Source organism: Pelodiscus sinensis, chromosome 30 (assembly GCF_049634645.1).
Source record: "Pelodiscus sinensis isolate JC-2024 chromosome 30, ASM4963464v1, whole genome shotgun sequence".
In the NCBI taxonomy this organism is placed as follows: domain Eukaryota; kingdom Metazoa; phylum Chordata; order Testudines; family Trionychidae; genus Pelodiscus; species Pelodiscus sinensis.
Window position 1 is genome coordinate 3384193 of NC_134740.1, and position 27830 is coordinate 3412022.

Consider the following 27830-nt stretch of genomic DNA (forward strand, 5'->3'; position numbering starts at 1 on the left):
TTAACCCTGTTTTTCTTTTCATAGTATCTACCCATGTAACTACCCTTCCTTCCATGGTATAGATGTTCCCACACACAGAGGAACACATATCAGGATCCCCAGCCTTGGAGTATCTTGACATCTCCCAGCCCCCAGCCTTTGAATTTCTCCCCCGTGAACAGCCCACAGACTTCACTCAGTGACACCGCAACAAGGAGACCTTGGGCTGAGCTCACACAAGTTTCATTTATTCACTTGTCATCATTAATGGCACAGAGATAATTTACAGGAAGCTCTACCAGACAATGCTAGCAGTGGGATGGGGAGAAGATGTCTTCATTTACCAGGGACATTGCGGATGTTGCGTTGGGTGAACTTCATTGGCTTCAGGGCTTCGTGGATGACCATACAGGTATAGGTGGTCCCACTGTTCCAGCTGTCCTTATCGACTGTCATCTTGCTATAGAGGAAGTAGTTCGAGTCGCCGTCTCTTTCCTTCATGGGTGAGGTGGTGACAGGTTTCATGCTGTCTTTGGACTCATGGTTCTCCATCCACTTCACTGAGATGTCCTCAGGGTAGAAGTCCCGCACCAGGCAGGTGAGGCTGACAGAGTCTCCGTTGCTGCTCAACTCCTCAGGGTTGGGGCGCAGGAGGTAGACACGTGGAGGAGACGTCCTGCCTTGTGTGGGTGGGGATGGAGGACACAGATGAGCCATGAACATCACTGTGCTGGGGCCACATGGGGGTATGGACAGGGCCTGTGTACATGTGTGTGATTAAATGTATGTGTGATGGACTGTAGGAACATGACCTGTCTCCTACAGGATGGAGGGGCTAGGGACTGGCATTTGGTAGTCTTGGGGTAAGGAATAGGAACTTGAAAGGTATCCACATCATATGGATGCAGAGGGACCCAGGGCCAGGATCCCATGATGTTTGGGGTTGGGGCTTCCCCTGAAAGACCATCCCTCCCTGCTGGGGGCTGTAAGAGGGGTCTCTCCCTTAGGGACCGTACTCTCCTCCTACCTTGCTTCTTGGAGATGGATCTGATGATGGGTGAGGGAAGCTCCGAGTGCTCCACTTTGCAGGTGTATTTCTCTCCAGACTCCCAGTCGCGGGGGAAGATGGGCAGGAAGCTGAAGGCGGTGATGGTGCCATTGTGCTGTGTACTCTTGACAATGGGTCCAGGGTTAAGGGGCCCTAACTTCTCCCAGGTCCAGATCACTGTCAGGCCAGCCACAGTAGACAGGTTGACCACCAGGCAGGTGAGCATGGGGCTCTGGCCCACGTACATTTCAGAAGGGGCTGGGGGCACCATGAAAACAAGGATATTGCTTCTATATGTAATTCCGCCTGGAAACAAGAGAGCCTACGTCAGGCACTAGACCTGCTCTCCCTGTCCGAGCCCACCCCAGACTCTCTTTTCCTCCTTCAAACCCAGCCCTTTCCCAGCCTTCCAAAGCATCCCATCTGTGTGTCACCTTTGCACTTGCTGGCTTGCTTCTCCACTGTTTTGCCCTGGTGGGACACCTTGCAGGTGTATGTCTTCTCCTGCATCCAGTCTTCTTGGGAGACACTGACATTGCTGTGGGTGCTGAAGGTGGGGCTACTGGCATCCTTCTTGGCAGGAGCCGTATCTCCATGAAGCTGCCCGGGCTCACCATCCACCAGCCACTCCACCATCAGGGGCATGGGGGAGAAGCCAGAGATGAGGCAGAGCAGGTGGATGGTGCTTGGCTTAGTGGTGCAGGAGGAGTGGTAGACTTGCACCGTGGGTTCGATACGTGTGGGTTCTGGGAGAAGGGTGGCAGGTGTTAATTTTACAGGCCCCTGATAGTCCCTCCACCACTTCCCCTGTATCATGCCCCTCCCCATTTGGCATTCTGCTGCCGACCGCACAGTGCCCCCTTTGGAGACCTCTGCCCCTTCTCCCAGCAGTGGAAAGACCTGTTTTCAGGATCTCTCTCTTCTCATCCCTCCCCCTTTCTCTGTACGGCTCCCTCCCCCTTCTCCAGATCCAACACCACCTACGTAACCCCAGACATTCGTTCCTCTCCAGGGCGTCTCTCTCTTTCCCTCCATCCAGGCTCCCACCCTATCTCCCTGCAGTCATCACTCCATCAGTGACCTCCTCCCACTTCCCTCTCTCGGCTGCCCTGCACCTACTTGGGATTTCCTTGGTGATGCTGGAGTTGGTGGGTTCATGCTTGACGTTGCAGCGATAGGTGTTGGATTCCCAGCTGCTGGGCGGGACGGTGGCTTGGCTGCTGAGTGAGTAGAGGTCGCCAGAAGTGTGCTTCATGGAGGGGTAGGTCTTCACACCCGTGGAGCCGATGCTGGGGCTCCACTCCACAGAGACTGGCTCAGGGAAATAGCCTTTGACCAGGCAGCCAAAGGTGACCTGGGAGCTGGTGGCTTCAGCGGAGCAGGAAGTGAGGGGAAAGACGGACGGGGCTTCGGGACTAACTGCAGAAATAGAAAGGGAAAGAACATGAGATTTGGCCCCGACTGAACCCGCACCATGCTCTGTGTTACTATGCTCTTAGGATGTGCAGGAAAGGAAATACTCAGAGGGGAAAGCAAGGCAGAGAGACAGAGGAAGGGACATGGTCACAGCAGGTCAGTCCAGAGCTGAGTAGAGAACCCAGGAGTCCGTTGTCTCAACCTCTACTCTTCGAACCAAACGATGCCTGGTGCAGATGTTGCACTGAGCCCTACAAAGGGTCAATTTCACAGAATGGAGGGTTGTACCAGTAACTGGAGGTGGCATTTTCCTGAGGAACCAAAGGGAATTAAATGCTTAAGTGGCAGAGAAATTCCCCTTGGAGAAATCTCAGCTTCTGCAGCTAGAAACAACCCAAGATTTTGACCATAAAAGTGAAATTTGAGGGTATTACAGGGGTCTCCAAAGAGCATCATGTCACTAACGACTGATTTCTTAGAGATCTGTCTGAAGAGGAGCACATGTTATACTTGCAGTGTTAACAGGGTAGGACTCATAAATGTCATGCTCTCATTAGGCTCCTAAGTTTATAGCTAAGATCATCAGCCCGCTAGTGGTTCATTATCAAGTCTGTTGCTCAATGAAGCATTCTGGGAAGTCCCTGGACCCTTCACAGGAATGACCGGGACTTTCCAAGTCAACTTGGCCATGAGAGCTCTTTGGGTGTGAATAACAGTTAATATTATCTGTAGGACAGGAGTGAGTGATTCAGATGAAGTGCTGTGAGATGCCACGGAAGAATGAAATGCCATGGCCGAATGCTCAGGGTCCAATACCTTCCCACACTCCAGTTCAATTTTTGACCCTTTCTGTTTGGAGTTCTACCAGTTTTGAAACCATTCACCCACTGACTTTCCCCCCGTTTCTCCTGCCATTTCCTAGAGGGGTGAGTGAGACTCTGGACTCCTAACCCAAGGGGTCAATTGACCAAGACACATGATAGTTGTGCTGAAAGGATGCTTGATACCTGACTGGTGATGCAGAGCCCTGGTGGGCTTAGGGTCATGGGGAGGTGGTTAGGGGTAGTACTGGGGTTATAGTTAAGGATAGAATTGTTATTTTTTACTTGTCACACAATGGTCCAGAAATTGAAGGTCAGAGACCTATCAAACTATGTCCTTTAAAGAGAAATAACAAGGAAAAGTCTACGCATCTCAAGACGATGGCAGCCTGCGTCTTCTATGGTCAGGATTTGGGGTAAGATTGGGACATTGTGGTTAGAGGGTTGGGTTGGAAGAGACGGTCAAAGCTGAGGGTGAGAATTAGAGAATAGGGTTAGGAGAGCCAAGATGACGGATGAGATTAGGATAGTAGGGCAATGGGGATGATTTGGGTGTGGGGGTCAAGGAGCTGGTTCATCTTTTGGTGGCTGGAAGTTGGGTTGAGGCTCATGGTTAAAGAGTTGGGGTATAAAGAGTTGGGTTTAAGGGTTGGGTTAGGGTTAGAATTCTGGGAGTTGGGTAACAAACTCAGTCGTGGATGGGCTATCATACCTCCTAGCTCATGGTCTTACTAAGCTGGTTCCCCATTCACAGAATCACTCAAATTCCAACTAATTTGGATGAAGATTTTGCTGGCCACTTTCCTAACTTGCATGGGAGGAATCGTGGGTGTCTCCATTTCTGGATGTCCAACATCCCCATCTCCAGAGTGAGATGTAGGAGCTGGTCTCCTCTGGAAAGGGATAGCCACACATCCCTAGTGAGGGCCCCACAAACATGGAGCCACCTCTATTCACAGGCTAAATTACCAATCTGAACTCCGAGCTGTCACCAGGACTGGGGGCCACAAAGTGAGTTCAGGGTGTTTCTTCTAACAAGGGGAAATCTGTGCCCGACTTCAGAAAGTTTTAAGTTGCAAACGTTTTTTTTAATTGGAGTAAAGAAAGGAGACAATTAAATCCTCGTAGGACAAAAAAAAAAAAAGTTCAGTCGGGCTGCAGAGAGGAGATTATTCGGTCCCCATAGAAGTAACTCAGGGGATGTCCCCACAGCCCCAAATCACAGACTGGGCTGTCCCCGCTCTGGGTCACCTCTCATCTCAGCCTCCAGATACCCCAGCCCGGCCTCGTCACTGCACGGCAGAGCCCCCCCTTCTTCATCTGCACCTCCTGGTATCCAGACCATGGGCTCCGCAGCCCTCACTCCCGACCCTCAGCCTCTGCCAGCCGAGCCCTGGGCTTCCCCAGCCCTGCCAGTGCCCCTCAGGCCCGACCTGCAGCTCCTGCTAGCCCAGCCCTGGGCTCCCCCAACCCTACTCGTGCCCTCCAAATCAATCTCTCCCCTGATGTCCAGCCCTGCTGATATCTGTCACTTCCAACCTGTAGCCCCTATAACCTCAACCCTAGGCTCTCCTGGTATCCCTCAGTCTCTCCTGTTGCTCCTCCCAGACCAGCCCTGCACACACCCAGCCCTGCCAGTGCCCCTCAGTCCTGACCCACCCCCCCCCTGCTAGTCCAGCCCTGGGCTACCTCTAAAGCTGCTGGTGCCCCTCACTCCTGTCCTTCAGCCCCTGATAGCCCAGCCCTGACCACCGGCACTCCTGGTGCCCCTCCAATCCCATGCCTCAGGCAGCCCTGCTGACGCCCATCACTCCCTGCCACCCCAGCCCTGGGTTCTCCTGGTACCCCTCAATCCCAAGCTAGAGATCCTGCCAGCTCAGTCGTGGGCTCCGCAGGCCTGCTGGTGCTCTTCACTCCTGACCCAGAGCCTCTGCCCCACTTCCCTGCTTGTGCCCCCCACTCCTAATCCATTGCTCCTGCCAGCCCGGCCCTGGGATCTTGGTCTGCAGTCCCTGCTAGGACTGCTGGGTTCCCCTAGTCCTCCCAGTGCCTCTCACTGGTACCCCACACACCTGCTGGACCGGCCCTGGACTCCCCCAGCCCTGCTGGTGCACCTCACCCCTGTCCCCCGCTAACCCAGCCCTGGACTCCCCCAGCCTGCTGGTGCCCCTCACTCCCGACCCACAGGCCCTGCTAGCCCAGCCCTGGGCTCCCCCAGCCCTGCTGGTGCACCTCATTCCTGTACCCCGCTAACCCAGCCCTGGGATCTTGGTCTGCAGTCCCTGCTAGGACTGCTGGGTTCCCCTAGTCCTCCCAGTGCCTCTCACTGGTACCCCACACACCTGCTGGACCGGCCCTGGACTCCCCCAGCCTGCTGGTGCACCTCACCCCTGTCCCCCGCTAACCCAGCCCTGGACTCCTGCAGCCTGCTGGTGCCCCTCACTCCTGACCCACAGGCCCTGCTAGCCCAGCCCTGGGCTCCCCCAGCCCTGCTGGTGCCCCTCACTCCCAACCCACAGGCCCTGCTAGCCCAGCCCTGGGCTCCCCCAGCCCTGCTGGTGCCCCTCACTCCCAACCCACAGGCCCTGCTAGCCCAGCCCTGGGCTCCCCCAGCCCTGCTGGAGCCCCTCACTCCCAACCCACAGGCCCTGCTAGCCCAGCCCTGGGCTCCCCCAGCCCTGCTGGTGCCCCTCACTCCCAACCCACAGCCCCTGCTAGCCCAGCCCTGGGCTCCCCCAGCCCTGCTGGTGCCCCTCACTCCCAACCCACAGGCCCTGCTAGCCCAGCCCTGGGCTCCCCCAGCCCTGCTGGTGCCCCTCACTCCCAACCCACAGCCCCTGCTAGCCCAGCCCTGGGCTCCCCCAGCCCTGCTGGAGCCCCTCACTCCCAACCCACAGGCCCTGCTAGCCCAGCCCTGGGCTCCCCCAGCCCTGCTGGAGCCCCTCACTCCCAACCCACAGGCCCTGCTAGCCCAGCCCTGGGCTCCCCCAGCCCTGCTGGTGCCCCTCACTCCCAACCCACAGCCCCTGCTAGCCCAGCCCTGGGCTCCCCCAGCCCTGCTGGAGCCCCTCACTCCCAACCCACAGGCCCTGCTAGCCCAGCCCTGGGCTCCCCCAGCCCTGCTGGAGCCCCTCACTCCCGACCCACAGGCCCTGCTAGCCCAGCCCTGGGCTCCCCCAGCCCTGCTGGTGCCCCTCACTCCCAACCCACAGCCCCTGCTAGCCCAGCCCTGGGCTCCCCCAGCCCTGCTGGTGCCCCTCACTCCCAACCCACAGGCCCTGCTAGCCCAGCCCTGGGCTCCCCCAGCCCTGCTGGTGCCCCTCACTCCCAACCCACAGGCCCTGCTAGCCCAGCCCTGGGCTCCCCCAGCCCTGCTGGTGCCCCTCACTCCCAACCCACAGGCCCTGCTAGCCCAGCCCTGGGCTCCCCCAGCCCTGCTGGAGCCCCTCACTCCCAACCCACAGGCCCTGCTAACCCTGGGCTCCCCCAGCCCTGCCAGCACCCCTTACTCCAATATGCAACCTGTACTTCCTCTGCCCCCTTGGTGCCCAGCACTCACAAGCCACACACCCTGCTAGCCCAACCCTAGATTCTTGACCTGAAATTCCTGCTAGCAGGGCTAGGTTCCCCCAGTGCCCCTCACTCCTCACCCACAGCCCCGCAGCCCTGCCTTGGGCTTGTCACAGCTCTGCCAGTGCCCCTCACTCCTGACCTGAAGACCCTGCCGGCCTAGCCCGAAAACCCCAGCCCTACCAGAGCCCCTCACTCTCCACCTGCAGCCCATGCCAGTGCAGCTTTCCCACCCAGCACTGCTGGTGCCCCTCAGCTGAAATCTGCTTCCCCTGCTAGCTCGGTTCTGGGCTCCCCCAGATCTGTTGCGGGTGCCCCCACTCCTGGGCTCTTGGGACCATGGAGCCCTTTCACCCCTGGTTTCCTGGCTGCTGGGTGGGGTGTAAGGATGCAGCTCTGTCCCCCCATCTCTGCCTTTGGGGGGGCACAGCCTGCCCTAGGTTACATCCAGGACATGCATGGGAAGCCATGCGCTGCACCCTGCCCCTCTACTGCATCTGCACGGGGGGATGTACCCCCGTGCTCTTCAGAGCTCAGGGGAGACCCCTGGGTTACCTCTCTCAGGCTCTCAGCACACCTAGGCCATGCAGAAGGAGCCATGTGCTGCACCCTGGCCTCCTACTGTGTCTGCACAGGGGAATGTGCCCCACTGGTCTTTAGACTCAGGGGAGACCTCAGCCCACCTAGACCTCCCCCCCCCCCCCGCACTCATAAGACAAGCCAAGAGTTCACTGACCGAATGACCAGGCATGGTGTGTTGTGGCCGGGCATTCTGGGCCAGGGATTCTGGACGAGAGCCCAGCGCTGCTCGGTGTCTGTCGTGCCGTGTGTCTGAGGGATCTGTGCCGCTGAGACAGTCCCTCTCCTCCCCCAAATGAGAGTCAAGACAAGCGTCAACCGAGAACACTGGACAACACCCAGCGGGGGCTCTCAGGGTTACAGCTGCTTAGAAAGTGTGAAATTCCCATAACTGAGCGAGGGCCGAGGCGGGAACCCGAGGTGCAAAAATAACTGAGGTGCGACTTTCAGTGGTACCGACTTCCTCTTTTTAGCCTCATTGTTTGTTTGTTTATTTGTTGGTTGCTTCTCCCCAGAGAGATGGGCATGAAAGCTGCAGAGGTCAGAGAAGTTTGAGGTTTCGGGGTTGGGGAGGTGGGAATCACAGGTCTGAAAGAGAACTCGGGAGTCATCGAGTCCAACCCACTGCCCAAAACAGGATCAACCCCAACTCAATCATGCCAGCCAGGGCTTGGTCAAGCCAGGACTTCAACACCTCTAGGGATGAAGATTCTACCCCTCCCTTGTGAACCCATCTCAGTGCTTCACCACTCTCCAAGATAGATAGATAGATAGACAGACAGACAGACAGATAGATAGAGGGGGTGTGAGGGGATAGATAGATAGATAGATAGATAGATAGATAGATAGATAGATAGATAGATAGATAGAGGGGGTGTGTGGGGATAGATAGATAGATAGATAGATAGATAGATAGATAGATAGATAGATAGATAGATAGATGAGGTGTGTGGGGATAGATAGATAGATAGATAGATAGATAGATAGATAGATAGATAGATAGATAGATAGATAGATAGATAGACAGACAGATAGATAGATAGATAGATAGATAGATAGAGGGAGTGTGTGGGAATAGATAGATAGATAGATAGATAGATAGATAGATAGATAGATAGATAGATAGATAGATAGATAGATAGATAGATCCTCAATGTATAAATATCTCTCTCCTCTATGCTCTTGTGAAGGTGGTAAGGAGTAGGTGTGTGTTTCCTGGAACCACAGCTGTTGGTGGACTGTTCCTGCCACTGGGCATGTTTAGAATGTACTGATTTGTGGCACTTCAGAGCAGAAGATAGGATGGCTGGCATTAAAAAAAATATATATAAACAAATGGAGATTGCCTATCTCCTAGAACAGGAAGGGACCTTGAAAGCTCATTGAGCCCAATCTGCTGCCTTCACAGCAGGACCAACTACCAGCCCTGACAGATTTTCACCCCAGTTGGCTTTCTTGAGGATTGAACCCACAACTTTGGGTTGAGTAGGTCAATTCTTCAAACCACTGATCTATCACTCCCCAGGCAGTGAGGTGTCCCCTGGTGATGCCTGTGCCAAGCCCCCACGTTCCAGCTAAGACAGCACAGTTAGAATGGCACCCCAAAACTGGCTTGAAAGATTCAAATCGGGCAGAGACCTCCCTCACTAAGGACCTCAACCCCCCAAAAGCAGCAGTGGTGGGAGAACCACCCTGGAGTAGATATTTCAACTGCAGCGAATTTACCCTCAGCATGATAATATTTCAGAGGTAGATTGGAGAGTCCAGACGCTGAAGGATCCATTTTCACAGACGGGAAGAAACAAGTGGGGAAAGAGCACATGTTGGCCATCTGTAAGTTGGGAACAGCTCATCTCTAGTTTTAACACAGCATCTTGTCATCACACCGAGGAAAGGAGGCAGGGAGTTGGCTTCAGTCCCCTGTCCAATCACAGAGTCTCTTTGGATATGTCTAGACTACAGGGTTTTGTCAACAAAAGTGGACTTTTGTCAACAAAACTAGACCTACACTGCCGCTGAGTTCTGTCGCCATAACGTTGACAGAACTCAGCAGTTTTGTCGACGGCTGTAAACCTCATTCTACGAGGAATAACGCCTTTTGTCAACAGAGCTCTGTCCACAGAAGGCGTTATTGCATCTACACTGTCCTTTGCGTCTACACTGTCATGTCGACAATGCGGCTTGCTTTGTCAACAGAACTGGATGTAGTCTAGATGTTCTTTGTCGACAGTATCTGTCAACAAAATTTCTGTTGACAAAAGCCTGTAGTCTAGACGTGCCTTTTGTCAGGTTGGAGAAGCTATGTCCTCTCTCCGTTCCTCCATGTCCCCATCCATCCAAAGGGGTTGCAGGTGTTGGGGAGGAGAGAAGTGTATTTGAAAAGGATCTGAATAAACTGGGTAAATGGTCTGAATGTTAATAGGTAGGCTGATCGATAGCATGTTTTCACATTCCTCACCCATTTGAAGATTTCTCTCCTCTTCTTTTTATTTTTTTAATACCAGTAAGAAACACGGCTCCGTCTGTCTTCCCCCTGTCTTCCTGCTGCACCATGACAAGCAGTGCTTCCCAGGATAAACACCTTGTGTGTCTCGTGACCAGCTATTCACCGTCCCTGGTGAGAATTCGGTGGAATTCTGGCGGTGACACCAAGTGGGGCCAAGATTTCCCAGAGATGCTGGCCAGCAACGGGTTTTACACCAGGACCAGCTTGCTCACCATCCCTGCCGGTGACTGGATTGGCAAAACCTACCAGTGTGACGTGACACACGATATGACAAGCCGAACAGTGTCCGCGGAGTTCCCGAAGGAATGTAAGACAGGCAACGGGAGCAGCTGGGACAGCAAGGCGGTGATCTTCAATGGTCCATGTGGACCTGACACCAATTATATTGAATCCTCATCCCTGTTGGAGCCTTGTGTGTGTGTGGGGGGGGGGGGGTGGAATGTCACACTGGACAAGCGTTGAAATGTTGAAACACAGGGCATGCCCTCCATGCCCCTCCCTTGCATCCCTTCCAATAGGTCAAACAATGTGGGAACGCTTAAGGTGGAACGCACGCATGGGCAGAGCCTTGTGTTCCGTTGAGGACTTTCCTGTCCTCCTTCATGGATTTAGGTGCCTGATTCTGTTGGGAATATGGTGGGTGTCATAAGGAGGAGGGAAAAAACTTGGGTATCAAAAGGAGGAGGGAGAAAAGATGTTAATATTGGCCTCTGAGGATAGGACAAGAAGCAACGGGCTTAAACTGGAGCAAGGGAGGTTGAGGTTGGACATGAGGAAAAAGTTCCTACCTGTCAGGGTGGTTAAACACTGGAATAAATTGCCCAGGGAGGTTGTGGAATCTCCATCTCTGGAGATATTTAAGAGTAGGTTAGATAAATGTCTATCAGGGATGGTCTAGATAGTATTTGGTCCTGCCATGAGGGCAGGGGACTGGACTCGATGACCTCTCGAGGTCCCTTCCAGTCCTAGTGTTCTATGATTCTATGACTCTATGGTGTCCAAATCCCTTTGGCACAGTGGGAATGATCAAGCACAGTGCTGGGCTGACATGGCCCAAAATCCTCTGGTTGTCCCTTTTGTATGGGGAACACTTTGGCTCATTGCCTTCCTCCTTAACCCTGACCCTAACCCAAAAAGCTTGTGGAGATACATCAGGCAATGTAGTGCAAATCCCAGCTTTGTTTATACAAAAGGACTCAAAGCAAAACCAGGGTGACTCAGAGCACCGGGTCCCTGCCCCCACATGCCTATCCAGCATTTAGCCAGCTGCCTGATGAGCAACCCCACTAGCTCAGCTTTCCTGGATGTATGCCAGGCCTACTGCCCGGTCTTCACACAGATGTTGCTCTTGGGCACTTTCTCCCAAAAGAAGTCAGACGCTTTCCCTTCCCCTGCCAGTCCCATGGAACCATCCTGCCAATGAAACCCCCAGGGTAGCAAATCTAGGCCTTCTGGGGTCAGGATTTCAGCTGCTGTAAATCAGCTCATCTCCACTAAAGCCAGTGATGTTACACCCACAGGCAGATACAATCAGCCCTGTCCCAGGCTGTCACCCGCTGCCATGTCATGCTATGCCGCACCACAGTCCCTCTTATACAGGGAGCACTTCTTGAGGAAAAGAAGTCCAAACCAACACAGCTCAAATTCCAGCTTTGTCCCTGTTGTTTACCAGGGAGAACACACTTAAGGCCGCTCATGTAGAAATAACCCAAGGGGACAGTTGCCATTTGCATAACATATTTAAGGGCCCTGTTCCCATTTGCTTTATCACCTTATATATCCGTGAAAAATCTCAGCTCCAAAGTATTGGATAGAAACATGCGTCAAAGAGGAGAGGATTTTGCTAGAGCTGGGATAACTGCAGTGTCATCTTCCTGGAAGGGGGCTGGTGGTCTACAGTAACTAACCTTGAACTGTCTTGTTCCCTCTCTCTGCTTTCAGCATGTGGTCCAAAGATGCCACCCCAGGTTCTCCTCCTGGCCCCCTCCTGTGAGGACGGCTCCACAGGGAGCCAACTGGAGTTGGTTTGCCGTCTCCAGAGCTTCCGACCCAACAAAGCCAATGTGAAATGGCTAGTGAATGGAAAGTCCACGAGTCTCCCAATCAAGGCCTTCTCCTCTTTGTTGGGCCCAGACGGTGCCTACAAGGGCGAGACCTCCTTGAAAGTCACCAAGCAGAGCTGGGAGAAAGGGGATGTCTTCTCCTGCCAAGTCACCCATCCAGCACTGGGAACGGAGCCTTTCATGCACAAAACCAGCAAGTGTTTGGGTGAGGGCCCACGGCCGCGTGGGGTGAGCAGGGGGCATGGAGAATTCCCGAGAAACCAGCCCTGACTAAAGGTAGGCTAGGCAGCACCTAGACCCCAGGGTGCTGGAAGAGGATGAGACACAGTAGAGAGGAAACAGAGAGAGAGAGGAGGGAGGGGTGATGTAGATGTGGTGGAAGGGGTGTATAGATAAATAATGGGAGGGCCGATGGATGAAGCTTGTTAGTCCAACTTGGAGCAGAAGCCTGGACTAGACCCACTGAGATCTCTTCTAAACTGCCTTGTCTATGACTCTAAGCCATGGTAGATATTTCTGTAGCGCTCAACCACACAGAGGTAGATAAAGGAACCAGTTATGGTGCATTGGCCACGGTATTTTGGGGGATGGGCACCTGTTAGAAGGAGCTCAAGAGCCACTTCTCCTGAGAGTCCCATGGTTTTAAGGTTGTGATCAGATGAGCTTTGGAGCACCCTTAAGCATTTTGAAACAAACACTTTTGTGAGTACTAATTTCCAATTTTTTTATGGAAATTTGTGGGGTTGCTCGGCATTGTTTGCAAGGGCTTATGTGTAATTTTTTTGCCTTCCACACTATTTCTCTTTGCATTTCACAGCCTGTCCCAAAAGTGCCATCGAGCCAAACATCTACTTGATGAAACCCTCCTACGAAGATGTGATCATGAATTCTGGCCACGTGACCTGTCTAGTTATGGGTTACGACTTAGAAGCCATCACAATCACCTGGGAGGTGGACGGAAGGGTCAACTCTACGGGGAAGACAGAAGCCCCCAAGAAGAACATCAACGGGACCACCAGCCGGGTCAGCTCCCATCCAGTGTCCCAAGCACAGTGGGGACAAGGTACCAGATTTACCTGCAAAGTGAGCACGGTCTGTTCTGGAGAACTCACCCAGGGGATATCCATGGTCAATAAAGGTGAGTGGCCATGGTGTGGCAAAGGGAATGTCATTTTAGTTAATCTTAATTGGAATTGAAGGCTGAAAGTCACCCTACACAAGTCCTGACCAGCTGTTGGGGTATGACTTCAGGGTTTTGTCGACAAAAGTGGACTTTTGGTATGTCTAGACTACAGGGTTTTGTCGACAGAAGTTTTGTTGACAGAAACTGTCGACAAAGCTTCTGTCGACAAAGAGTGTCTAGACTACATCCAGTTCTGTCGACAAAGCAAGCCGCTTTGTCAACATACCAGTGTGGACACAAAGGAGAGTGTAGATGCAATAATGCCTTCTATCGACAGAACTCTGTCGACAAAAGGCGTTATTCCTCGTAGAATGAGGTTTACATACGTCGACAAAACTGCTGAGTTTTGTCGACATTATGTTGACATAACTCAAAGGCAGTGTGGACGCAGGTATAGTTTTTGTCCACTTTTGTCGACAAAACCCTGTAGTCTAGACACACCCCTGTTGACAAAACTACACCTGCGTCTAGCCTATTGCATCTACACTGACCTTTGCGTCTACACTCATTGATGTTCTTCTTGGGGGAGTCTGGGGCTTGCTTTGTTGACAGAACTGGCTATAATCTAGATGATCTTTGTCGACATAAGCTTTGTCGACAGTATCTGTTGACAAAGCCTCTGTCGACAAAGCCTGTAGTCTAGGGGTAAGTCTAAATTACATGCCTCCACGAGAAATAACGGGGCTGCCGACAAAGGGCTTTGATGTCGACAGGGGGAACGTCCAGACTAGCGGCGAGCCGACAAACAGCTTATCAGCTGTTTGTCGGCTCAGCGCGGCAGCCATGTAAATGTAAATGAAGCCGCGATCATTTAAATCGCGGCTTCATTTGCCTTTGCTGATCTGTCTAATCTACATGCCTCTGCCGACAGAGGCATGTAGTCTAGACACAGCCTAGAAGTGTACTTGGGGTATGTCTAGTCTACAGATTTTTGGCGACAGAAGTTTTGTCCACAGATACTGTCAACAAAGCTTCTGTCAACAAAGAACATCTAGACTACATCCAGTTCTGTCGACAAACCAAGCCGCTTTGTCGACATGACAGTATAGACGCAAAGGACAGTGTGGATGCAATAATGCCTTCTGTCGACAGAACTCTGTCGACTAAAGGCGTTATTCCTCGTAGAATGTGGTTTACAGTCATTGACAAAACTGCTGAGTTCTGTCAACATTATGTCGACTGAACTCAGTGGCAGTGTAGACACAGGTCTAGTTTTGTTGACAAAACCCTGTAGTCTAGACATACCCTTGGTGTTCCAATTAAGTCTCTGAAATTGGACTTCAGGGAAGCCTAAGTCCTGAGCACAGGGGTGTAGTTCAGACATAATTTATGTTGATTTGTGTTAATTTTGATGTGAGTGCTTGAAGATGATCAGAGACTCCGTTGTTGGCCCATTAGGAAAATGTTGCATGGCAGTCATCTGGCAAAGAGGAAAGAGCTAGGTTCAAGGTTTGGGATGCAGAAATAGCTTAACACCCCATGCCCATCTCCATATGGGCTACGTCCAGACTACATCCCTTTTTCGTAAAAGGGATGTAAATTAGACGTATCGCAATTGCTAATGAAGCGGGGATTTAAATCTCCCCCGCTTCATTAGCATAAAATGGCTGCCGCTTTTTTTCTGCATGGAGCTTTGTTGGAAAAAAGTGCCAGTCTAGACGCTGATCTTGCAGAAAATAAAGCCTTTTCCGAAAGATCCCTTATCCCTTATTTCATGGACACTCTGGAAGCAGGTGAAAACAAGTAGAGGATTTATTGCCCACAGCTGGTGGATTGTTCCTCAGGGCATAACCTGATGAACACTAGTTAATCAAAACATTACAATAGATTATATAGGCAGCAGATGGACGGAGGAGAAGCAATTTCATAGGTTTTAGCAGCAAGATAGAATGAGCACATAAGCCAATAAACTACAAAGGTTACACAGTATCTCTGCCCATCGCCAATTAAACATCTTATCAATAATACAGGTAGTTAATCCTCACAAGCTAAATAAGCCAACATAAACAAAATAGATATGTTAACGGCAGCTTTGTCTGCTGAAATTACGATGCGTCTACTGCAGGGTGATATTGCCTCGCATTCGCGTGGTCCTCGGGTCCCAGGCTTATTATCTAGGATTAAAAGAGACAGTGAGAACAACTTCCACAAAACTTTGTTTTGGTACCAGCCTGGGTCATATTGGAGTGAGGACCTCTTGGAATGTGGTTGTCAGGGTAACCAGGGTCATGTTAGCTGCTTGTGTTGTGTGTTCCCTGGCCTGCCTCAAACTTAGGATAGAATAGGGGTTCGTAGCAAAATACCCTGGACTGCCTCAGTTTACTCCTACAAAGACAATCTGAGGTTGAGGTGCATGTTCATGATATGCAATGAAAATGGAGTCTATGAGGATGAGAAAGGCAGTGAACAGGCTGAAGAAGAAAGAGAAAGAACATTGGAATGCTGAAGAAGACGATGGAAAAAAGAGGAAGACGCTGATAATAAAGGTCATGACCTGAAGGAGTCAAAGGTGATTAGGAAGGATGTGATTATGTAGATGAGGGAAGTGAAGAAATTGAATATGACAGTAATGAAGACAGACAAAGTTGAAGTTAAGTTGTTGCCATTTAAGGATGAGGATCTAAAGATTCATTGTGAGATTTCAGGTGCATCTTTGGGAGAAGATCCCAGGGTTGAGTTTGAAGGAAGGTTGGGTTTTTCTTCTGCCTGGTCTAGCGTCACACTGATCCTGAACTTTTCCACTCCCTGGTCTCTTTACAGAGTGATAGTTGTTGGATATGAGTCTTAGATGTGTAACCAAGTCTTAAAGTTTTCTTGCCTCTCTTCCTTTTCACATAGGCATCACTATGAAGGAGCCTTCCATCACCATCTCAAGTGTCTACAAAGAAGACAACGCAGGAAACAGAGTGTCCTTGACTATCACCTGTGAAGCGAGTGGCTTTTTCCCGGAAGACATCAGAATCTCCTGGTTGAAGAACAACTCCCCGATCCTCAAGTCGCATTACAACAATAGCCCAGTTACAGGAAGTGACACCTTCTCAGCCAACAGCATCTTGAAAGTTGAATCAAGCGAAGGAGAAGGAAATTACACCTGCCTGGTGCATCACCCAGCCCAGCGTGAGCCCAAGAGTGTTGTGAAAAATGTCTGCTTTGGTACGTGCATTCTTCACAAAAATCCAAGGCCAAGTTTGCTCATACGCAAGAAATCTAAGCAAGACCAGTGCAACCCTGAGCAAGAAGTCCCAGTCACAAGGTTCCCCTTCAACATTCAGCCAACTGGCGGGGTTTTACCATCCTCCCCTCTTTCCCATCTTTCCTGCATGTTCCCTAATTCTCCTGCAGGGATTTCCCTTCTCAGAATTAGGAAACTTCTCAACATTGAGCTAAAACACAAGAGCAGCCTCAATATAAGGGGTGGGTAGGGACCTGTCTACAATGAGGAATTGAGTCATTAGCACTGTCTCCCTGGAAGGGGACCGTGATGTACAGAGAGTGACACTGGTCTATGTTGTCCCCCCTCTCTCTTTGCAGCCTGTGGTCCTATGATTGCGCCTGAGGTTCGCCTCCTGTTCCCCTCCTGTGAGGATGACCTCACAGGGAGCTATCTGGAGCTGGTTTGCCTTCTCCTCAGCTTCCAACCCAACAAAGCCGAGGTGAAATGGCTCATGAATGGAACGGAGACAAGTCACCCCACCCTGGTCTTCTCCTCTGCAATGGGTGCAGATGGCTCCTACATGAGCCAGAGCCGTCTGAACATCAGCAAGCAGAGCTGGGAGAACGGGGACCTCTTTACCTGCCATGTGACTCATCCAGCCTGGGGAACGAAGCCTTCCATGTACAACACCAGCAAGTGCTTGGGTGAGGGGCTACAGCCGCCATGAGTGGGAATGGGGCATGGAGAGTTATTGAGAAGCCATCCCTGCCTATGGATAGGTTGGGCGGCTCCTAGACCCCAGGGTGACGGGAGAGGTGGAGACATGATAAAGAGGTCCGCACCATGGATGGATGGAAAGAGCAGGATTGGATGGTTGCTGTACATGTTGTGGAGGGGGTGGAGAGATGGATAATTTGAAGTCTCCTGGATGAATCTTGTTCCAGTTCATAGTTGAAGAGTGGAGAATACCTCCTGAAGTCTCTTGCTAGTCTAATTGCTGGGGTAGACTTTTTTTGTCATTACCTGATAGAAGTAGGGAAGAGAGGGATAGTTCAGTGGTTTGAGCATTGGCCTGTTAAACCCAGGGTTGTGAATTCAATCCTTGTGGAGGCGATTTGGGGCAAAAATATGTCAGCGTGGTACTTGGTCCTGCTGTGAAACCTTGATGACCTTTCAAGGTCCTTTTCTGTTGTAGGAGAGAAGCAATCTCCATTAATTTAAGTAGATAGAACAAGTACATTCTCCGCAGTGCTTTAGGGAATGAGCACCTGATAAAAGGAGCCTCTTCTCCTGGGCTTTCCATGCCATTCAGGGTGTGGGTGGCTGGGATGAGCATTGGTGCATCCTTAAGCATTTCTAAACAATGTTGTTTGTTCTAAATTCATTGTTTTTTCAAGGCTGGTCGGGGTAGCGAAATGGGCTGCTCTCCACAGTCAGGGAGGGGTTCAGGGTCCTTTTTTTGCCTTTCCACATTATTGATACTGCTCTCTTTGCATTTCTCAGCCTGCCCCAAAAGCAAACTCAGACCAACCATCTACTTGGCCAAACCCTCCTATGAAGACGTGATCAAGAAATCCGGTCATCTGACCTGTCTAGTTTTGGGTTACGACTTAGCAGCCACCACCATCACCTGGCAAGTGGAGGGGAAAGTCAGCTCTGCAGGGAAGACAGAACCCCCCGAGAAGAACAACAATGGGACCACCAGCCTGGTCAGCTCCCACCCAGTGTCGCAGGCACAGTGGGGACAAGGGACCAGATTTACCTGCAAAGTGAGCACGCTCTGTTCTGGAGAACTCGCCCAGGAGATAACCATGGTCAATAAAGGTGAGGAGGCTTGGCATCACAAAGGGAAAGGCAAACTCTAGTCATTGTCAATTGTTGGCCATCTGTGTAACGGTAAAACTCACCTGAGGGTGAGGAGCGTATTGATGCTCGTGAAGGAGATTGAAATGTTGTTCATGACAACGAAGTCAATGATCGTTTTGAAGAAGGACAAGAGAAATAACATCAGAATGCCAAAAAAGGAGAAGACGTGCATGTTTAGTTGAATTTTTGGATGAAGATCTGGGTCCTTAGTTTCCCAGAAAATGATTCTTAGTGGTTGGGTTGGTGTGGTCTAGCTTCACTTCCTCCCTGAAGTTTGGTTCTCCCTGGTCACTTTACAGAATGACAGTGGCTTGATCTGAGTGCTTAAGTTACAGTGGGGGAGGTCTAGGTTTTATATTAGGAAAAACTATTTCACTAGGAGGGTGGTGACGTACTGGGATAGGTTCCCTAGGGAGGTGGTGGAATCTCCATCCCTAGAGGCTTTTAAGTCTCAACTTGACAAAGCCTTGGGTGCGATGGTTTAGTTGGGGTTCGTCCTGCTCTGAAAAGGGGACTGAACTTGATGATCCCTTGAGGTCTCTTCCAGTCCTATCATTCTATGATTCTATTATTCTTAACTTGGATGTGCACCCAAGCGTTATTCTTGCCTTTCCCCTCTTCCTTTTGATGTAGACATGGCTAAGAAAGAGCCTTCCATCACCATCTCAAAAGCCTACCACGAAAATCTCTCGGGGACCAAAGAGTCCTTGACTCTCATCTGTGAAGCTAGTGGCTTTTATCCCGAAGACATCAGCATCTCCTGGTTGAAGGATAACTCCCCAGAACTCACGGCCAGTTACAACAATGTCCCTGTGGCAGGAAGTAGCACCTTCTCGGCCTACAGCATCCTGAAGGTCAATCGAAACGAAGGAACAGAAAACTGTACCTGCATAGTGCATCACCCAGCCTTGGAGGAGCCCAAGAGAGTGGAGGAAAAGGTGTCCTTTAGTAAGTGGATTCTCAGAGGCAGGGGTTAATTTGGGGATGTCTGCATGCTTTGTTGTCTCATCCAGCCAATGGCATGAGCAAGTGCTTGAGTCCAAAAGTGTCCTGGCTTGGGGGGATGGCCTCACTGACGGATTTCTACATCCATTATGAAGCCATCTTTGGGGAAACCCAGGAGTGCAAGATTAATTGAAACCTGAGTTATGTGGGATTATTTCAGGCGAGTTCCCTACTCCGCAAGGGCATTATCCAGACTGAAATGTCCAAAGCAGTGGGGATCTCAACCTACCCCGAAGGAGATCTTCCACAACCTCCAGGACCCATCACCACTAAAGGAAGTGCAGTAAAACTGTCCTTTATGCTAGGGGGAATTTCAGGGAGGGACCAGCATGCAGTCTCGTTGGGCTGTGATTTGGCCATGACCTTGGGTGGATGCTCTTGCTTTTGGAGACATGTCACGGCTGGGCGTGGGTTGACGGAAACATTGCTTTCCTTCGGAGTCACAGGTCTTTTCTGGGAATGCTTCACACTGAGACAGGGATTCCTGTAGAGGGAGGTTTACAATTTTGGTCTCATAGTCCAGCTCATTCTCCCCGTTGGAGTATGGCACCTGGGCAGGTGCCTTCATGGATCTGCAGCCTCTAGAGGCAGTGAATGACAATCTATTCTACTGGAAAAGCTTATCTGCGGTAGGGTTGAATCCAGATGGGATTCAGAAGCTAACCGATGCAGGGAAGCTAAGGCTAGAAACTGCTCCTATCCATCCTTTGCCCCATCATGGGATGTGAGGGTCCACATGGATCTGGTATCTCATCACCACCAGCCACATTGCCAACAATATGAACAAATGACATCAAACGTGTGCTGCATGCAACATTCACTGGAGGAGATTGTCCCTGGAGGCCAGGGTTGCGATTCTGTGGGCAATTCTTTGGGCTTCCCTCCTGGGGTTTCCATAGGGATTCAAGCTCTCCCTTCCCCCATTGGCTTGTTGTGAGAGTTGAGGGACTCATGCCCTATGGGCCATTGGTGGACAATGGGGGTGAAATGTAAGTGGCCCTTTTGCCTGTGCAGGGAGTAGAGGCATAGAGGAGGTGAGTTCCCTCCAGAGCTTTGGGTGTGGGATGGGGTCTAGTGTTAAGAGGAGGACGGTCTAGACTCTGGGCGTGGGCATTTGTTCTAAGCCCCACCTGACCTCGCTGAGAAATGGGGAGCCACTCATTGTGTTGGGGATGTCCATGGACCTCATGAATTTCACTCTGGAAGGCCCTTGAGCAGATCAAACAAGGGAGCTCTATCCACTGCTGTGTTAACTACAAGGGGGCGTTCTGCCAGTACAGCTGGAGCTGTTGCAATGTGCTCATGAGTTGGCAGAGAGCTAACGAACCATTATGGGACCCAGGAATCCAAGCCCCTAGGTGTGTAGGACATCCTTAGACAGCTTTTCTGATGCCCTAGAAAAAGAAGATCCTCTCTTTTCCATCTGGGAGCCCCAAACTCTACTTCCTACCCCAGTGACCTTAGCCCCTTCCCCAAACAGCCCCTGGGCTTTGAAGCACTGAGAGAAAGGTGCTCAATATCCACCAGATGCCTAGTGAGAATTCACTCAGCCCAGCCCTCAACACTGCCTCCCGCCCCCAACCAGGTGGCAGCGACTGTCATCGACCCCTTCCAAAGGTCTTCCTCCTTCCCCCATCCCTGGAGGATCTTTATGTTGGGCAGAACGCCACCATCACTTGTGTGGTGAGTGGCATGGAGAGCCCCAGCAGCCTGGAGATCTCCTGGAGCAAGGGAAACGGAGGCCTGTTGACGGAGGACCACAGGGAGCCAGTGCTGCATCCAAATGGCACCTACAGTGCAGCCAGCGTTCTGCGGGTGTGCGTGGAGGAGTGGCAGGCTGGGGAGGAGTTTACCTGCACTGTGAAGCACCAAGACATCCCATCAGCAGAGGTCAAGACTATCCACAAAAGTCTCGGTAAGCCCTGCAGGAGATGCCAGGTCTAATATGGCTCCAGGCTGGGGAATTCTCCATGGGGCCTTGTGAATCTAGGTCGAGCTGCAGGTTGGTGGGACTGAGAGTTAGAAATGTGTGGGTGGGATGAAATGAGAGCAGGGCAGAAAAAGTCAGGGATCCTGGGTTGTTTTTCCAGCTTTGAAAGGGGAGTGGGTTGTGATGGGTTAGATCAACAAGACTTGGAGACATGACCCCTGGTTCTAGCCTCTTTTCATGCAATTTATATAGCTCTTGAGGCTTAGTAGGACTAGAGCTGCTGCATTGTATCCGTGGCTCTGCAGGGCACGGGTGGGGGTCTAATGGCACAGAGGAGCATGGAATAGAGGCAGGCATGATTCCTGGGTCGCTTTCCCACCATTAACTGGTGTTTCCTTGTGGCAGAGGTCTCTCTCCGGGCCCCTTCTGTTTACGTCTCCCCTCCTCATGCGGAGGAGCTGGCGCTCCAGGAATGGGCCACCATCACCTGTCTGGCCTCCGGCTTCCGGCCCAAAGACATCTTGGTGACATGGACCCGGAAGGACCGGCCCCTTCCGCAAGAAGCCTACACCAACATTAGCCCCATGCGGGAGGCTGGGGAGGAGGAGAGCTACTTCATCTACAGCAAGCTCAGAATCCAGGCCTCTGAATGGCAGAAGGGGGACACCTACTCCTGCATGGTGGCGCATGAAGGCCTGCCCAAGATTTTCACCCAACGGAGCGTGGACAAGGCCTCCGGGAAACCCACCGTCGTCAATGTCTCTGTGGTCTTGTCCGACACCGATGTCACTTGCCACTGATGAGCAGAGCCCTGTGGGGTTCTCAGGGTGTATGGGAGATGGCCCCCGGTCCTCATGGCATCTCACATTCCTCTTACAATGCGGGTAAAACCGGGGGAGCTCTGGCGTATGAAAAATGGCTGTGTGTAGAATATGGCTGAATAAAAATGAAACAGCCCTGATTTTTTGTTCAAGGGGTGTCACCCATCAGCTCTTGCCTCTGTGTCTCCTGATGTATCCACCCAGCCTTCCTGCCCCACCAATATGTAGTAATCAACCATCAGCCCTTTCTTCTTTCTAGCCATTCTCAGTTCCTTATGCATGATTTCTTTCCTTTCATTATTCTACAGTATCCATCCATCCACCCATCCACCCATCCATCATCCTCAGACCAATCCATCCTTCCATCTATCCATGCATCCGTTCTCAGACACATTCCCACACCTACCTACCTGCCCCTTTATCACCATACAGACCGATCCACGCATCCATCACTCCATCCACTAAATAACCCCTACCATTTCTATGTCCTTCATCCATCCCTCCTCAGACCCATCCATCCATCCATCCATTCTCAGACACATTCCCACATCTATCTACCTGCCCACACATCCATACATCCAACCAACCATCTTAAGATCCAGCCAGCCAGCCAACCAGACATCTTTCCACAGTAACTGAATCTATGGCTCTACAATATCCATCTCTCCGTAGGTGCTAAATGATGCAAAGTCTTCTCTACATGCATCCATCCTCAGGTAGTGTCATCTTTGTACCTTCCCATCCCTCAGGAATGCCTGGCTCTCTGCCCAATGTTATTCATGTTGTTGAAACCCCTCGATGTCCTGAACGAGGTGAGGGTTCCATCATGGTGGGTAGGGCAGGAACAGTCTCAGCAAAACAAAAACAGCAGGGATCTCCCATTGAAATTTAATGGCAGCAGGTTTAAAAGTACCACAAGCCGGTCCTTCTTCTTGTACCACTGCGGATGGGTAGACGAGGGATGCTGTGAGGGCCAAAAGTATAACAGGGTTCAGGGAGGAATCAGATCCGTTCACGGAGAATCGGTCAATCAATGGCTATTAACCACGAATCAGCCTTAGGTTCTTGTTGTCCCTCAGCCTCTGTCGGATGCTGGGATCCCATCTTTATTCGGGGTGGATCAGGGTTGTGCTGACACTGCAGATACAGTCCACGAGAATTGACTTTTCTTGGCAGGCCAAACCATAATGTGGCCCAATGGCCACGGTCTAAGCATTGGCCCTTAGATACTCAACGGTGTGGCCTAATGATCCAAGACCAGATGGCTGCCAATGAATACAGTCTGGTGCAGTCAATATTTTAGCCCTCAAGTTCAGGATTGTGTGTTGTAGGGGCCAGAGGCAAGAGAGTGGCCTATGAGTTTAGGGCAGCATGGCCTAGTGGACAGAGTCAATAAGGCAACCTTTGAATGAAGGGTCAACAGAGATCGGTGTCAACAGAGGAGCCCTCAGGTGCAGGAAATTGTAGAGTAATGGCCATCTCTGGGGGCTGTCACCAGAGGGGGTGATGGCCAGGACAGGGAGACCTCGGTCCACCTGACTCCCCTGGGTTCTGACCCAGGATACCTGAGGGGCGGAGTGGTCTGGCATTGAGTCAGGAAGGAATCCAAACACAACACACTAACTTCACAAGAGTGGGAGATACCACTCACTTCCTCTCCCTGAGACACATCCTACCGGGCTTCCTGAGGCTGTCGCCCGTGTGATGTTGGTGTATCTGGGCTCCTTGATGTGACTAACTGGCTGGGACACTGACAACAGCAGGTCAGGTGTAGGCAGCAGGTCTCTGGTCAGTGTTGTGGGATCTTCAAGCTCTTTCCCAGTTGGTCTTCATGCTGCTGAGAAGACACATGGGCAGGCTTAGCAAAATCTGGGCTCCTACCAAATGCAATGAATCGGGAGAGGTCTTTACTCATGCCCCATGACACTATGGGTGTGTCTAGACTACATGCCTCCTTCGACGGAGGCATGTAGATTAGCCAGATCGGAAGAGGGAAATGAAGCCGCGATTAAAATAATCGCGGCTTCATTTAAATTTAAATGGCTGCCCCGATCTGCCGATCAGCTGTTTGTCGGCAGATCGGGGCAGTCTGGACGCGATGCGCCGACAAAGAAGCCTTTCTTCATCGGCACAGGTAAACCTGGTTTCACGAGGCTTACCTGTGCCGATGAAGAAAGGCTTCTTTGTCGGTGCATCGCGTCCAGACTGCCCCGATCTGCCGACAAACAGCTGATCGGCAGATCGGGGCAGCCATTTAAATTTAAATGAAGCCGCGATTATTTTAATCGAGGCTTCATTTCCCTCTTCCGATCTGGCTAATCTACATGCCTCCGTCGAAGGAGGCATGTAGTCTAGACACACCCTATAATTGTATCTCAAGGAAAAGACACTATAATAGTGTCTCAAGGTTCAAGGAACTATTAATGGGGCTTGGAGATTTGTGCATACAGTTAACTGCAGAGTCACCACAAGTGAAAGATGAGTCACTTCTGCTTCCAGTGTCCTACCAATATGGGGCAATGATGACTGGGAGGGGTCCTCCCCTTTTCTAAACATCCCATCATTCTGTATCTTAAGGATTCAGTCCAGATCAGTGGGTATCCAGGAAGTTTTGGCTGGGAGCCAATGGGAAGAGGGTGGGAGAAATTGAAAACGAAACAGGTTTTGCCTGCTATGGTCTCCTTTGTGTGTGAGTTCAGAGAGGAGCTGGGAGAGAAATGGATTGAGCATGTCTAAGAAAAGAAAACCAGAACTTTAAAACCAAAGAGATCTGAGTAGAGCAGGGAATGTTTAGTTAGATGCAATCTGCTTATTTGCTTCTTTTTTTTTCTTGGTTTGCATGACTTTTATGAGCTGATTTAAGACTTCCTGTAATTGAAAGTGAATCCCAGAGAATCTACTCTGTACACTTTAATCTGTTTTAGATGCTCTGTATCACCTAGAACCCAAGTAGGCTTTCTTAAATATATAATTTTTCTTTGTTAATACAATCTCCTGTTTAAGACTATAATCTGACTTCCATATCCTAGAATGCAGGAGGTTCTGTGTCCATGTGTCTGAACTGAAGGTCAGCTATTCGGGGACTATGGTTTGTTTTCACGTTCTCTCCTGAGGGAGGTTGAAAGAGCTGGGGGTTACCCCATGGAATGAAGTTCCCACGTACGGCTTCCTGTCTTTCCAGGGGATTTTGCATTTGAGTGGTGGCAGCGTAGTTCCGAAGGTCACAGAAGCTGAGACCTTGGGGAGTTTTTACACAGCAGCCTTTAGTGGCAGGGTAATTTAAGGTCTCCTGCCTGCCCCCACCTTCTGCACTCAAAATGCCTGATCAGGAAACAGACTTTACAGGAATGTAGTTGAAGGTGTCACCATAATTTTTCCCCTTTTTGGAGAGCTCATGGAGGGGAAAGGTCATTGTACATCAGGGATGGAGGATTCAGGTGAGGGATGCTGTAGGTCCAGTGCCTGTATAGGCTGCAGAACAGAAGGTTCCTTCCCAGACCCTCTGGAGGTGTCTCTGAGCAGGATTCTGAGATCAGAAGGTGGTTTTCTCTGGTCTGGATGCAGAAAGTGAGACCAGGTGGTCCTTATGGTCATCCATCTCCTGGTCATAGAGGAATCTCCTTGTTTGGAGTTGGAAAGTCTCACCCCATCCATGTTGGACAAAGGCTGGCGTTGCCCAAAGGTGGGGATGCGACATCAATTGTTCCCCTTCTAGGAACACATGTGGGAATGGAGTCCAAAGGGGGAGCCCCTTCCCAGTTGCACTCGGAGCTGTGCACACATAACATCTGGTCTATGCACAGACAAGCTTCAAGTCCAAAGAGACATGGAGTATTGAGGGAAACTGAGGCACAGAGCGGGGAAGAGAATTCTATGAGGTCCTACAATGTCAGAGAGAGCACGGACAAACCCAGGGCTCCCATGTCCCATTCTAGTTCCCCATTCATAGGACCACGGTAGGATGATACAAAACAGGGAAGGTCTCGGAAAGGCTCAGTGGGCAAATTCCACAGGCCCCCAGAATAGGAGTTAAGGAACAGGACTCTCTGAGGGTGTGTCTAGACTAGAGTTTTGTCGACAAAAGTGGACTTTTGTCGACAAAACTATACCTGCATAACGTCGACAGAAATCAGCAGTTTTGTCGACGCTGGTAAACCTCATTTTATGAGGCATAACACCTTCTGTTGACAGAGTTTCTGTCAACAGAAGGTGTAATTGAATGTAAACTGTCCTTTGCATCTACACTACCATGTCGACAAAGCAGCTTGCTTTGTCGACAGAACTCAATGTAGTCTAGACGCTCTTTGTCGACAGAAGTTTTGTCGACAGTATCTGTCGACAAAACTTCTGTCGACAGAAGCCTGTAGTCTAGACGTACCCTAATTGCCCTGTTTATCCCTTCCCCAGCGCCTCTCTGCCTGGTGGAGGATCCAGGGGTTTGTGCTGAAGGAGGAGAGGGGGAATCGGATCCTCTCTGGACGCCCGTAACCTTCATCACGCTATTCCTGCTCAGCCTGATGTACAGCACCGGCGTCACGCTGTTTAAGGTGAGAGCCTCAGTCGCCTGCCTGGTCGCACTTCATGGCTTATAGCAATGACTGGTGCTGAGTCAGTGGGCCTGGGACCAGAAGCAGACGGTTGAGACCATGCTGGTTCCACAGGGAATGGTCGTGTGGTGCCCGGTGGGAGTCTCCGCAAGTCTGGTTCTAGCTCAGTGGAGATGTCCTGGCGGTGGCCAGGCCTGGCTGGGGGAGGCTCCATTGTCCCGGCGAAGCAGCAGGTCCCATGGTCCCTTCTGGCCTTGCTCTCTCAGGGTGGGATGCTGCCCATGACCCCAACAGCAGCACCAGCTGAACCTCTCTGCTTTCTGTGTCCCCAGGTGTGGTGAGTGCCCAGCTCTGGATTACTCCTTCCTCTTCATGGCCTCTGTCCTTTTTAAGCCCTGTTTAGCTCCTACCTTATGTGATCCCTCCTGGAGGAGCCACACCCCCCGGCAGCATGAGGCTGGAGAATGTCCATGGAAAGGCATTAGCCCCGCCTGTCCCCGAGCAGGGAGGGCAGAGGACTTCACCGAGTGTCCTCAGGGAGCAGCTGCATTGGAAGTGGAACCCAACCCCATGTCCGTATCCCTCCACCTCTCATGGCTGGGATTGGATTTGCTCGTGCATGGTGGGGCGTAGGGAAGTGTAGCTGGGCAGTACCCCAAGAGCTAATCCCAATGGACTCAGGTGAGGGAAAAGAATCTCTCTGCCCATCCTACATTAAACGTGCAACCTAGACAGGAATCGAGTGTTGGAGCCAAAATAAAATGAGTTTAAAATTGAGAGCTGCGTCTCAGGATGTCCTTGGGCAACGGGTTATCAAGGAGACCAAGGAGAATGCTATTCACTGTGGGTATGTCTAGACTACAGGCTTTTGTTGACAGAAGTTTTGTCGACAGAATCTGTCGACCAAGCTTCTGTCGACAAAAAGTGTCTAGACTGAATTATGCGGATAGGCAAAGCGATCTGCTTTGTCAACAAAGAGCGTCCAGACTGCTGGAGACTCTGTCGACAAAAGAAGGCACCAAGGGTGTGTCTAGACTACAGGGTTTTGTCGACAAAAGTGGATTTTTGTCAACAAAACTATACCTGCGTCCACACTGCCTTTGAGTTATGTCAACATAACGTCGACAAAACTCAGCAGTTTTGACAACGTATGTAAACCTCATTCTACGAGGAATAACGCCTTTTGTTGACAGAGTTCTGTCGATAGAAGGCGTTATTGCATCTATATTGTCCTTTGCGTCCACACTGTTATGTCGACAAAGAGGCTTGCTTTGTCGACAGAGCTGGGTGTAGTCTAGATGCTCTTTGTCGACAGAAGTTTTGTCGACAGTATGGGTGTGTC

At 51.1% G+C, this 27830-nt stretch overlaps 2 gene segments (V, D, J or C); one reads left to right on the plus strand and one right to left on the minus strand.

The window, feature by feature from the left end:
* LOC102449083 (immunoglobulin heavy constant epsilon-like) lies at window positions 1-9196 on the minus strand. The segment is given in 6 exon segments: window positions 1-659; window positions 1007-1333; window positions 1462-1773; window positions 2147-2446; window positions 7571-7699; window positions 9139-9196. Coding segments are annotated over 6 exon segments (1470 nt in total).
* Window positions 8204-27782, plus strand: LOC102449327 (immunoglobulin heavy constant mu-like). The segment is given in 10 exon segments: window positions 8204-9246; window positions 9918-10226; window positions 11861-12187; window positions 12800-13120; window positions 16004-16318; window positions 16697-17023; window positions 17823-18143; window positions 18819-19133; window positions 26349-26488; window positions 26821-27782. Coding segments are annotated over 10 exon segments (2397 nt in total).
* The last annotated feature ends 48 nt before the right edge of the window (window positions 27783-27830 follow it).